A 12,948-nucleotide genomic window follows, 5' to 3' on the forward strand; every position below is an offset into this window, starting at 1 on the left:
GCCAAATGTTCGGACACGACTGAAGTGACTTAGCAGCAGCAGCAGCCAAATGTTCATACCAGTTGTCACTTTTCTGGTTGGAGATGAAACAAAACTAATTCCATCAAGCTGTGGATTAGAGGAATGCTTCAAAGCTCTCTTATCGACAGAGAATGGGGCTGGAATTTGTGGAGGTGTAAGACCATGTCACTTTCCAGTACTGAGCTTGAGATGTTTGAAAGATTTGGTTTCCTATTAATTATTAATCATGCCTTTTTCTCTTTGATCCTCAGCCACTCACACCTGACCTTCACTACTATTATATCCTGGAGCTGTCGTTTTATTGGTCTTTAATGTTTTCCCAGTTCACTGATATCAAAAGAAAGGTAAGAGTGGGTATGTTGTAAAGGACTTGCAGACGGGCGTTTTTCGTGACCCTTGGCAGATGGGTGTAGAGTCTCAGAAGCACCCACTTCTGTTCTCCCATCAGTACTGAATTAGTATGACTTTCGGCATTATTATAGAAGATTCTCTACTTTTGTTTGTGCTGTTCTATATTTTAATCCCATTATCTCTTCACTCTCCCCCAACCCCAAACCTAGGGTTCTTTTCTCAGTGATAAAATATAGCAATGATTCTTAACGGCATTAATTTCCTCTCAGTCTGAGTCCCAATTCCCTCTGTTGTCCAAATGAAATGAAGAGGAAAAATTGTATCTGTGACTCCTGGGAGAGAGTGAAAGCTCAGTGTTCCAGCCCTAAAGAATGAAGATTTCCCCAATTAAAGAGTTATGTAATGTCAAAATATGTCAGGAAAATACAACATTCCTAAGTGAGCTGTAACTGGCTTTCACCCTACCCTCCACTGGAGTAGCTTCTGCTCATGGTACTCTTGACCTCTTCAGTGTTAAACCCTCTCATTCTAGTTCTTATCTTATCAGCTTCTGGGCCGAATTGGTGCTTTTGGCTGTTCACTGTTGGATTGTTTGTTGTTGTTGTTTTTTCCCGTGAAGCTATTTTTTCCAGATACTCGTATTTGGATCATTTCTTCAAAGCCGTCTCTGCTGGCCTCCACTCCAGCCCCCACCCTCCTTGCTCTGCATATTTGCATGCACTAGGGTCTGATCCTAGATTACAGGATGTCATCTCCCTGGGTGATCCAGCTTACACCCTTCGGCACTATTAACAATTATATCTATAGCAGTAACTCCCAACTGTCTCCTGTCCCAAATCTTCTCTGGGTCCCACACTTACACAAAACTAATCATAAATGAAAGTATGATGTTCTTCTTGTTATTTTATCATTTAATCCTCACCACAGTGCTAAGATCCCATCTGATCATTTATTATTTGTTTTCCTTTTATGAATGAGAAGTCTGAGCCATACATACAAAGTGTACCCAGCTGAAGACATTGTCTTCCCCTAGTCTTATTCTTCCTCCAGTAATATTTGTCACCAACAGTCATGTAAGCTAGAAGCCTTCCTTTGCTCTCCTCTTTGCCACTCCTTGTACCTACTTCTTGGTGTCACTAACACATTTAGTTTGAGTCCTATTTTGGCTTAATCTATTACAGCAGCCTCTTAAATGGCCCTCCTTTCTAAGTAGTTATTCTTGTCTACCTGCCATCTAAGAGTTATGCTTCTCAAATCTTCAAAACAAAGCCAGACTACCTGGGGAGATCTTCAGGCTTGTCACCATGATTCCAACCCACCACTCCGTCTCTCCTCCCCCTGACACACACATATGTCTTAGTTACAAATATCGTCTCTCCACTGTTCAAACATGTTTTTTCCATGACATCTTTGTTTTTTACAAGACTTTGCCTGTGGCTGGAATCTATCTCCCTTCACCAGACTTGGCAGGCAAAGAGCAGGCCAAGTTCATCTTTATACCTCTCGTGACTGTCAGTGCACCTGCCTGGGGTGGGGCTCAGTAAGTTTAGGGTGAATGAGTAAATGGACTCATCAGAATGTTTTCTGACTGCTAATGGATATCTTCTAAGCTTCTTTGCAAATAGTACTGTGCATTGTGATGGATCGCTATACTGTAACAAACCATTTCTTGGTTAGATCGGTAATCTGCCAAATTGCAAAATGTCCAAGTGGCAGCTGAAAAGCATTTACCTAGTACCTGCATCTCTTGCCTGGAGAGTCCCAGGGACGGGGGAGCCTGGTGGGCTGCCGTCTCTGGGGTCGCACAGGGTCGGACACGACTGCAGCGCCTTAGCAGCAGCAGCAGCAGCACCTGCATCACCTCCCCCAGGTCTGCTCCTTCCAGTCTCCTATGGCAGTGGCTTACTTGACTGGCAAATGGCTGTCTTTCCTGACAGCACGGCCTTAATGCGGAATGTGTCATCTGATTCTCAGAGGTGGATGGTTCCTGTAAGGGCTAAGGCTTATAATTGGTGGTTCCCTTACTCATTGCACCAAATGCTTTGGGTCCGTCTCTGAAAATGTGTAAAGATCTTTCAGTGATGATAAGTCAGTTAGATCTTGTCTCTCTTACACAAGGAGTCTTCTTCAATCCTATAGTCCATACTTGGAGAGTGATGCTCTCCACCGTGCCAGGCCTGTTGTGCATATTACTTATTTATTTTTGAAATCATTCATTTTGGGAAAAATCAAAACACAAAATTCACCATCTTAACTATTTTCAAGTGTATAGTTCAGTCGTGTCATGCGCATTCACACTGTCGTGCAGCCCGTTTCCAGAACCCCTTTCATATTGTGGAACTGACATTTCCTGCCCATTAGTCAACAAACCCCCATTCCTGCCACCTCCAAGCCCATCACTGAAAACTACCATTCTGCTTTCTGTCTCCATGAATTTGATGACTCCTTACCTCATTTAAGTGGAGTCACACCACACGTGTCCTTCTGTGACTGACATATTTCACTTAGCATAATGGCCTCAGGTTCATCCATGTTGTAGCATGTGTCGAAATGTCCTGCTTAAGGCTGAAGAATGCAGATTGTATTTTCTTTTGAGGAGAATGTTTCCAGGTAGTCACAGAAAACACTTGTATAACAAAGAAGGAGTTTTGACTGTTCTTCCCATCTTCTGATTGAGAAAATTGATGTACAGGGAATTTTCAAGGCTGTACAGTGTGCGGATAAATTAGAGCCCAAGTTTACCAGGCACAGTCCCGTGATTCCTCACAGATGAGCCGTTGGATGTGTCTACACATCTCGTGTTGACTTGCCCCTCCATGCTCCTGACATTAGAGGCAATATGCCTTCTGCCATTCTTTGCCATTTTATTTGTTCCTCTTTTGCTTCATGACAATTAGGAATGCCATCTTGGGTCAGAGATGAATGGAAGCGAAACTGACTGTTAGTTGGCCCCCAGGAGCCTAGTCCTCGGGAGACGTTGCTGCATCAAGTCACCAAACCACTTCCTCTTGCTTGAGCTTCCTCAGCATGCATGCACCATATCTTTTCACTGAGCCAAGAGGACTCACAGAGGCTTCATTATCTTATGACAAATTACCATTTTCTTAATAGTAATTATAAGTGGATTCATTTCAGGGGCTAAAGTGTATCATTTTGTATGCTTTTCACTTATCTTGCATCAGTGCAGAGAAAGCCTACAAAAAAGGGGCATTTTACAGTGAGGTCCATGAAAATGGAATTTATTCAGGCCTGTACGTGTTGTCAATGTTGCTAAATTAATAATATATACATTTTCTGGTCAACGCTGTAGCTTACTGTGGCCATCTGGCTCCTCTTCCTTCTCCCCTTGGTCAGAGTACCTTTGAACATTCCTGGTGCAGCTGGCTTAGTCTTGTTTCTTGTACAAAATGGGAATTTGGCTACTACCATATGTGCTTGTTACTCTGCACAGATTTTAATAAGGAAGGTCTTCTGTGCGTGGCTATCTCTCATTAGTGAGTTGCTCATTAATCCTTCCCTTTTTCCTTCAAACCATGGCTACAGCCAGTGCAGATCCTTGGGGGTTCCCACCTCACTTCCCTCCCACCTGAAAGACCTGCCATTCCAGCCATCAGCAAGGACTTCTGGTATATTCTGTTGCCAAATACATCCCCACCTTCTATATTGCAACTGTTAACTAAGCCCTCACCCTCTAAAAACAACCCTCCTCCTAATTATAGAATAGAGCTGTTTGAAGACACCCATTGACACCCATGATAATCAATTTCTGAGGTCTGTACATATAGTGGTTAAATAGAAAGGTTATAAAAATATTTCTTTACTTGCCCTATCAAATAACAATGAACTTGAACAACCGTTTTCAAATAGGGACCAGAATTTATAAATGTTTGATCTAAATGCATGCCCCCAGCTGTTAGAATCAATACCTTAAAATGTGAGGTTCAGAAATAACTCTTTGGGACTTAATTGGTTCACAAGTCTTTCTAAAAATGGCTTTTATATTCACAAACTCTCCCCCTCTAGAAATGTCCTAGTATTGCCATCTTTTTTTTTTTTTTTTAATTGCTCTGTTGCCAAGCAGAATCTGGAGTTTAAAAATGATTGGAGAACTTTCGTCTCTATGGTGACAGAACACCTTGCCTCTCTTGGTCATCTCCAGGGTTGGTACTTATTTGGTCAGTGATGACATACATGCTATTAATATTCCCAGAGAAAAGGTGCTAGTCAAGAGGCAGTCATTTGGTATAATGGACTCATAATTTAAGTATTCTATTGTATGATACCAAGATATGTGTATCTTTTTGAGGATTTTTTCCTTCCTTCTTTCTTCTTCTGCCCATTCTGCTCTCCTTCCCTTCCTTTTTGCTTTTCTTCTTTTGTTAAAAAAAAAATCATTAAGGTACCTTATTAAAAAAAACAACAGGTATATTCTTGGTATTCAATATTGTTTGAATCACCTTTTATTTCCCAAGGCTTAATTTTTATTAAGATTCTGTTTTCCAGCACCTGTTCACAATAAGTATTTCTCCTGTGCATCTAAATTTTCTAATGGAAGTTGATAAATATGACCACGTTGGAGCTCAGAACAGCTTGCTGGTGTGCAAGCCTTGTGTCGCTGTTAACTAGGCTGCTGTTTGGGTTGACGGCCTGGGCCCTCGGCCAATGAACCTTGCTTGTGTTTAGAGTGCTTTGCAAAAAATCACCCATGGCTGAGTTCCAGGACCCAGCTGGTGAAATCAACTTATTGCTCTTTTGGTCTTTAACCTGAGAGAAAAAGTACATCTCATGAAAGATCCCTGACAGAGAGAGGTGATGATGATGAAGTTTAGTGAGAAACTTACTGAGAAGCTTGTGTTTGCTGTTTGGTAACTTTTGTGGGAAATTACTGGTATCTATTGCTTTGAGTACTTTAGATGCCTTGTGGGGGCCTGCCATGCTCCAGGTCTTTCCTGTTTCAGTTAGCTTTAGGATTTAAAAAAAAAAGGCATGTTTTAATCTTTTATTAAGGAAGCAGTATGGCATAGAATTAAATAAAACAATGTCCATGAAACCATATATCTTATACAATGCTTGACAGAACTCAGAGCAGTACCCAGCACATAATGACTAAAATTTGGTTGAATCAAAGCATAGTGCTAGGACCCAAAACAAATCAAAAAACCTCCTAAACTAGTGGTCACAAATTTTTTCTACTTTTGATCAGTTAAAATGAGCAGAAATCATTAGGAAAAGGAGTTAACTTAAAGTTGCCAACCTTTTACTTTTCCTGGTAAGAAAATTACTTCATAAAAGAAAGGACATCTTAACATTTTAAAAGAGAAAAGATACCTTGTGAAAAAAAAAAAAGGACAATCCTTTCTATTTATAATTATGAAAAGTTTTTATCTCTCTCATTTTGCTTAAGACTGGGGAAAATTATGGGTTATGTGTCTTCTTAGAGGTTGAAGGCATGGGCTTTGGAGTCCTTCTACCTCCCCAGCACCTCTCCTAATTTGGTGTGACCTTGAGCAATGTAGCTTACCTCTCTGTGCCTTTGTGTCCTGATCTAAAGAATAGAGTTCATATAACCTACCTCATGGGAGTGTTAGGAGCATAGATAAGTGACACAAGCTGTTGAAACAGTACATGGCACATAAAAAAGGCTCCATAAATGTTGGCTATTACTGTAATCATCAATGTGACTCACCAAATATTGCCAACTCTCTACTCTCAAGCACATACTTGAGGATGGTACACTCAGCCACGGTACACTCAGCCATGCCCCTTCTTGTGGTTGGATATGACCAGATGGCTGGTAGGCTATGAGCAGAACTGACTTAGTCAATGATGTAATGGAATTGCTAGAGTGAGACCCACTAGAGTCTCTTTTCCCTCTAGCATGATGGGGCTTCCTGGTAGCTCAGATGGTAAAGAATCTGCCTGCAGTACCGGAGACCCAGGTTCGAACCCTGGGTCAGGAAGATCCCTTGGAGAAGGAAATGGCTACCCACTCCAAGTACTCCAAGTATTCTTGCCTGGAAAGTCCCATGGACAGAAGAGCCTGGGGAGCTACAGTCCGTGGAGTTGCAAAGTCAGACATAACTGAGAGACTAACCACTTTCACTTTCATAGTAATTGATAACCTTTGAGATGGAGGCTGCTCCATCTGGGTCCCTAAGTGATGGCAATAAACAGAGTGCCCCCTGCCCAGCTAGTTGGTAACATGCAATAGAATAAGACATAGACTTTTGTTATAAACCACTGAGATTTTAAGGGTTTCATTATTGCCACATAATCTAGCTTATCCTAACTGGCACAGCTACTATTAATAATCTGGCTGATTATCACCTCCTAGAACAGTATTTGGAAATCGTTTGTAAAGATAGCAGTTCTCAAAGTGTGGTCTTCAGACACCTAGAGATTCCTGAGACCCTTTCAGAAGATCTACAACATCAAAAGTGAAATCATAATAATGCTGGGATGTCACTTACCTTTCTCACTGCATTGAACTTTACACTGATCGTGCAAAAGTAACGGCAAAGTTGCTAGCAGTGGTACCAAACAGTGTGAGTAGTAGCTTTTGTATTCTTCTCTGCCACGTGCTTGCAGGAAGGAAAAGTGTCAGTTTTACTTGAGAATGCTCTTGTTGAATTAGTAAAAAGTGTTAATTTATTAAATCTCTAATTCTTGAGTGTACATTTAATTTTTTTTATTTTGTCTGATGAAATGGGAAGGAGCCAGGAAGAGCTTCTGCTGCAGAACAACATCCAGTGTGTCTCAAGAAAAGTCACACGTGGTTAGTGTTTTCCACTGAGGGCTGTGCTGATTGCTTTTTCCCCAAAAAATCTAATTTTTACTTGAAAGAATGACAAACTATAGTTATTCCATTGTGTGCATTTGGTAAACACATTACTGAAAATGCACAGAGTGAACTTATTGAGGTGTTTCAAGTAAAACCATTGACATTATTTGTTGTCAATGATAAAACTCAAACTTTCAAGAAATTAGATTTTTTAGAAGACTTGTGTCCACCAGCAAAAGCTCTATTGCATCTCAATACTTAAAGACTTTTCTCAGGAGATTGGTAGTGATGACAATAAATGTGATTTTTAACACAGTGTGCAAAAATATGTTTCTTTAACTCCATGAGCCAATGTTTTACAAATGATGCATGATGCTCTGAAAATATGCGTGAGTGAAAGATCCATTCAAAGGTCAAGACAGACCAAAAGATTTTATGTAACAGAACATGAAAATTTTATTGATATAATTTTAAATTCCATATTGCAACTAACCTTTAGGAATGTCCCTCTTGTCAAGGTTTGGAATATCAAGGAAGAATATCCATAACTATCTGAAAAAGACTATTAAGATACTTCTCCCATTTCCAACTGTGTGATACCAGATTTTCTTTACATACTTTAACCAAAATAACTGGGCAACAGATTGAATATATATGCCATGATGAAATCCAGCATGAGATAGGCATCAAAGAGATTTGCAATCATGTAAAACCAAGGAGATCCAACCAGTCCATTCTGAAGGAGATCAGCCCTGGGATTTCTTTGGAAGGAATGATGCTTAAGCTGAAACTCCAGTACTTTGGCCACCTCATGCGAAGAGCTGACTCATTGGAAAAGACTCTGATGCTGGGAGGGATTGGAGGCAGGAGGAAGAGGGGACGACAGAGGATGAGATGGCTGGATGGCATCACCGACTCGATGGACGTGAGTTTGAGTGAACTCCAGGAGATGGTCATGGACAGGGAGGCCTGGCGTGCTGGGGTCTCAAAGAACCCCTGGCGATTCATGGAGTCGCAAAGAGTCGGACACAACTGAGCGACTGAACTGAACTGAACTGAACTGAAAACAATTCCACTCTGTTCATTATATTTAAAAAATTTTGGAAAATGTGGTTATTTTTTATAAATATATTTATCTTAATTAACATAGTGGATTTTATTTAAAATAAATTAATAAGCATGTTTTACATGTTTTTAAATTTTTCCCAGTCTTCATGTCCAGTGTGGTAAATACTGATAGATATGACCCACATAAACAATTTTTGGTGTCCTCAATAATTTTCAAGAATATGCTCCTGACACCAAAACATTTAAGAATTGCTCATCTAGATTATTTTTATTCTTTTTAAGAAAACATCTCTTTATTTTATTTATTTATTTTGGCTGTGCTGTGCAGCATGCGGGATCTTACTTCCCAGACCAGAAATGGAACCAGTGCCCCCTGCATTGGGAGCACAGAGTCTTAACCAGTTAACCACCGGACCACCGGGAGTGTCCCTAGATTATTTTTAAGTCTTTCCTAAGGATATGACAGCGTATTAAAAAGCAGAGACATTACTTTGCCAACAAAGATCTGTATAGTCAAAGCAATGGTTTTTCCAATAGTCATGTACAGATGTGAGAGTTGGACCATAAAGAAGATTGAGTGCCGAAGAATTGATGCTTTCAAACTGTGGTGTTGGAGAAGACTCTTCAGAGTCCCTTGTACTGCAGGGAGATCAAACCAGTCCATCCTAAAGGAAATCAGTCCTGAATATTCATCGGAAGGACTGATGCTGAAGCTGAAGCTCTAATACATTGGCCACCTTGATGCAAACAGCTGACTTATTGGAAAAGACCCTGATGCTGGGAAAGATGGAAGGCAGGAGGAGAAGGGGGCAACAGAGGATGAGACGGTTGGATGGCATCACCGACTTAATGGACATGAGTTTGAGCAAGCTCCAGGAGGTGGTGAAGGACAGGGAAGCCTGGCGTGCTGCAGTCCATGGGGTCGCAAAGATTCTGACCTGACTGAGCAACTGAACAACGAACAACAAGGATATGACTCTCAGATCATGCCTCAGATTGTATCAACATCTCCTCTCTTTGCTGGAAAGGCTGAAATCACACCAGATGACACCTGATTGTCCTGAGAGGGTGGAGGATGATGTAGAATTCTCCCTGGGTGACCTCAGTGCTGCTCCTTGTAGACACTGGCAGGCAGACCACTTAACCATTCTTTCACAGAGGCTCCAAGTTGTGCTTTTGTGTGTTCACTTATGACTGGAGTAGCAAGATCCTGCCCTCCAAGCTTAGGTTTCTTCCAAGGCAGGTACTGCTGACTCTGAGGGCTCTTTCTGTTTCTTTCTCACTGCAGTGACTTCAGAATCAAAGAAGGGAAGAAGAGGCAGCTCATTTTAGTAAGCCACCACTGGTGATCAAAGCATTTCAACCCAGGGCTGTGTGCAGGCTGGTGGGAGAACAATAGAATAGTCTTGTCTGGGGTGGGCGGGAGGAGGGGATGTCTTATGGGGCAATTTTATGAAATTTTATTCAAAATTAGTAGCTTGTTCCAGCAATCAAACTCCCAAGCACCTCGCCAGAGGAGAGGCTCTTAAGCATCTTTAAATCTCACAGTTAGATGACCAGCCCGGTGACAGCCCTGGGGCATTGTGGTGGCATCTACTGCTGTCCAAGGATGAGAAGTGACAGCAGGAAAGGGCCACAGCATTGCCACATTACAGAGAGACCTACACCCAGGACCAACACAGTGCTGTTGCTCCAGGGCTCGGGGTCCTTATGTCCAGGCCCTCAGGGATCCAACCCTCCCTTGAGAGACGCCACTGACATTTGGAAAGCATCACTTCATTGGTGCATGGGTGGTTCAGTGGTAGAAGTCTTGCCTGCCACTCAGGAGGTCCGATTTCTTTTCCTGGCCCATGCAGCCGCAGTGTCCCCTTTTGGGGGGCTTCCCTGATAACTCAGTTGGTAAAGAATGCACCTGCAATGCAGGAGACTCCGTTTCGATTCGTGGGTCAGCAAGATGCCTTGGAGAAGGGATAGTCTCCCCACTCCAGTATTCTTGGACTTCCCTTGTGGCTCAGCTGGTAAAGAATTCACCTGCAGTGCGAGAGACCTGGGTTCAATCCCTGGGTTGGGAAGATCCCCTGGAGAAGGGAAAGGCTACCCACTCCAGTATTCTGGCCTGGAGAATTCCATGGACTGAATAGTCCAAGGGGCCGCAAAGAGTCAGACACAACTGAGTGAGTTTCACTTTCACTTTCATTAGGAGATTTCATTCTGCTTCCCCTGGAGAGTTTCCCATAAGTCATCCTAGGAGTCTTGGGAAAGCGTCTACTTTGGCTTACTATCTATCTGTTATCTATCTAAGAATCTCCCTGACTCAGTGAATTCCCTCCATTTCTATCCCCTTAAATATAAACAGACCCATGACATATCCTCTCCTTTGGCCTCCCAAGAAAAGGCACCTCTTCCACTCATGGCTAATCCTCCCCTTTGCTCTTGATCCCCTTCTCTTCCTGTCCCCTAGAAGTGACCTTGCTCTGTGTAATAGGCTCCCACTTACCTGTGTTTTCAGAAGGGTCCTCCCCCTCTGCCACCTTCCTTTTTTTCGTCTTTCCTTGATCTCCTGTTTCTGAGAAGCAGTCCACTGTGATGGGAGCCTGACCTCTCCAGAACTAGATACTGGTGTGCCTCGAGCCTGTCCTTACCATATGACTCTGGAGAAATCTCACGGCTTCCCCGTGGCTCAGTTTCTTTATAAAATGGCATTCAAACAGTACTTGCCTTATGGCATTGTTGGGAATAAATCACCATGTCCTAACCTTCTGAAACCTGAGAATTACTAGGCAAGTCTCAGGGTGGATAGAAGTTCACCAGATACTCAAATGGGAGTGGGGCTTGGAGAAAAGAAGAGAAAATACAAAGCCTTCCAGCCGGGAAAAATCCCTGAAGGGCCAGACTACTGCATGGGGGCAGGGAAGGTGACAGGTGAGTTTTGCAGGTAGAGTCCTGCCTGTTGGTGAAGGCAGGTGGGGAGTTCAGGCAGTGGAAGGAAGAGGAATTAGAAGAGAGACAGTAAGGCTGATGATAATAAGAAGAGTTTCCCTGAACCCCTCCTGACAACTTACAGCATCATCCCAGCTTGGCTGACCTAGAGGAGACTTTTTCTTCTTCCATCCGAAGCACCAAATTGAGACCTGATTTGTCATTTAGGACCTCCAGGGTTTGAAGGAGGAGATGGCAACCCACTCCAGTAGTCTTGCCTGGAGACTCCCAGGGACGGAGGAGCCTGGGGGGCTACAGTCAATGGGGTCGCAGAGTCAGACACAACCTAACACATGGCACAGGCTTTACAGAAAATGTGAGGATGATGGCTTTTGAGTTCTGGGATGGCTGATTTTAGTTGAGCCCAATCTGCCCCCTACTGACCGTTCTGGATGTTTCCAACCTGAATGAGTTTATTTGCTGTCCAGTGCTGGCCCTCGCCTTGGTCCACTGTGTTATTTCCCACACCCCACCCTCACGCCAGATAAAAAGGAGAGCAAAATCTGTTAACTGGCACATCACTTAAGACTGTTAGGTTGGGTGTATTTTAAATGTCCCAGAAGTGACCCTTCTAGCATGAAAAGCTGTACAAATTAGTGCGGCTGGACCAAGAACAATTTCAACTGCACCCAGAAGGTGGATATTTTGGCTTCTAACTACTGGCGCTTGTAATTTGGCAATACTTGTAGTGATGGAGAACATCTCAATACCCAAAATTCAATGAGAAAAAAGATATGTGTGTATGATTAAGAAAAACACCTATGTCACTTGAAAGCAGAGTGCCATCTGGAGAGCGTACTTTGGAGGGGAAGAGAGGCAGAAAGCAGGGAGGACTCAGGGAGTTTCAGATGAAGTTCCAGGCTCTGGCCAGGCATAGTGGGAGGGAAGCAGTGGCCCTATCTTGCTGCTTTCTGTTGTGCAAATAAAATTTTATTGCATCTTTTTCCTCAGTAATAAAATCAATTAAAGATTAAATATTAACTAAATAATTCAAAGTACATGAGATTATGAGTTCTTGATCTTAAAATGGTGCTGTCTTTGTTACACAGGAGAAAGATTGGGTAAACACTGCTGATACAGCAGTTCTTTATTTCATTTAAGTGTGTTCCCAGAAGCTCTGAAGTAATGGCACATGTTGCAGTAGAGAGACTAATGTTGCATCCAGGACAGCTCTTGTTTTCACAAAAGCTTAAGCTTTTCAAAAGCTCTTAAAGTTGTAGTTATAATTTATCATGAGGATTTTGATGGAGATATCTGCCAAAACTGTTTTTTTTAATAATTTATCTGAATTTTGAAAGTAATACTGAATGGGTTGCTTCAGAACAGCTGTGAAAATTAAACCCCTTATTTATTCTTTATCTAAAGAAAATGTGATGAAGCCAGCCATGAGCCTATGCGATTGTGATATCTCAAATTACAAGACTGTTTCACATATTATGCTGTTTGATGTGGTTCTAAGGCGGAGGTTATCAAAGTTTTTTCTAAAGGGCCAGCTAGTAAATATTTTAAACTTGAGAGCGGTACAGTCTCCACTGCAACTATTTAACTCTACCACTATAGCAAGAACACTGCCATAAACAGTGATTAAACAAATGGATGTTGCTGTGTTCTAATAAAATATTATTTACAAAAACAAATAAGGAACAGATTCGGCCTGGAGTCTGTAGTTTGTCTTTCTCTGCTCTAAAGTTGAGTCACTTGGATATGCCTATTTGGTGAAGAGTGAGGATGTCAGCTTTAAGAATGGC

General features: G+C 42.1%; 1 protein-coding gene across 3 annotated transcripts in view; it reads left to right on the plus strand.

The window, feature by feature from the left end:
* CERS6 (ceramide synthase 6) overlaps window positions 1-12,948 on the plus strand; it is a 354,269-nt gene that overhangs the window by 273,432 nt on the left and 67,889 nt on the right. For all 3 annotated transcript variants that reach the window (XM_070357931.1, XM_070357951.1, XM_070357941.1), the window contains exon 6: window positions 273-365. In XM_070357931.1, coding sequence (XP_070214032.1) covers window positions 273-365 — 93 coding nt within the window. The remainder of the gene's footprint in view (window positions 1-272; window positions 366-12,948) is intronic.

The sequence above is a fragment of the Bos mutus genome, chromosome 2, assembly GCF_027580195.1.
Source record: "Bos mutus isolate GX-2022 chromosome 2, NWIPB_WYAK_1.1, whole genome shotgun sequence".
Lineage (NCBI taxonomy): Eukaryota > Metazoa > Chordata > Mammalia > Artiodactyla > Bovidae > Bos > Bos mutus.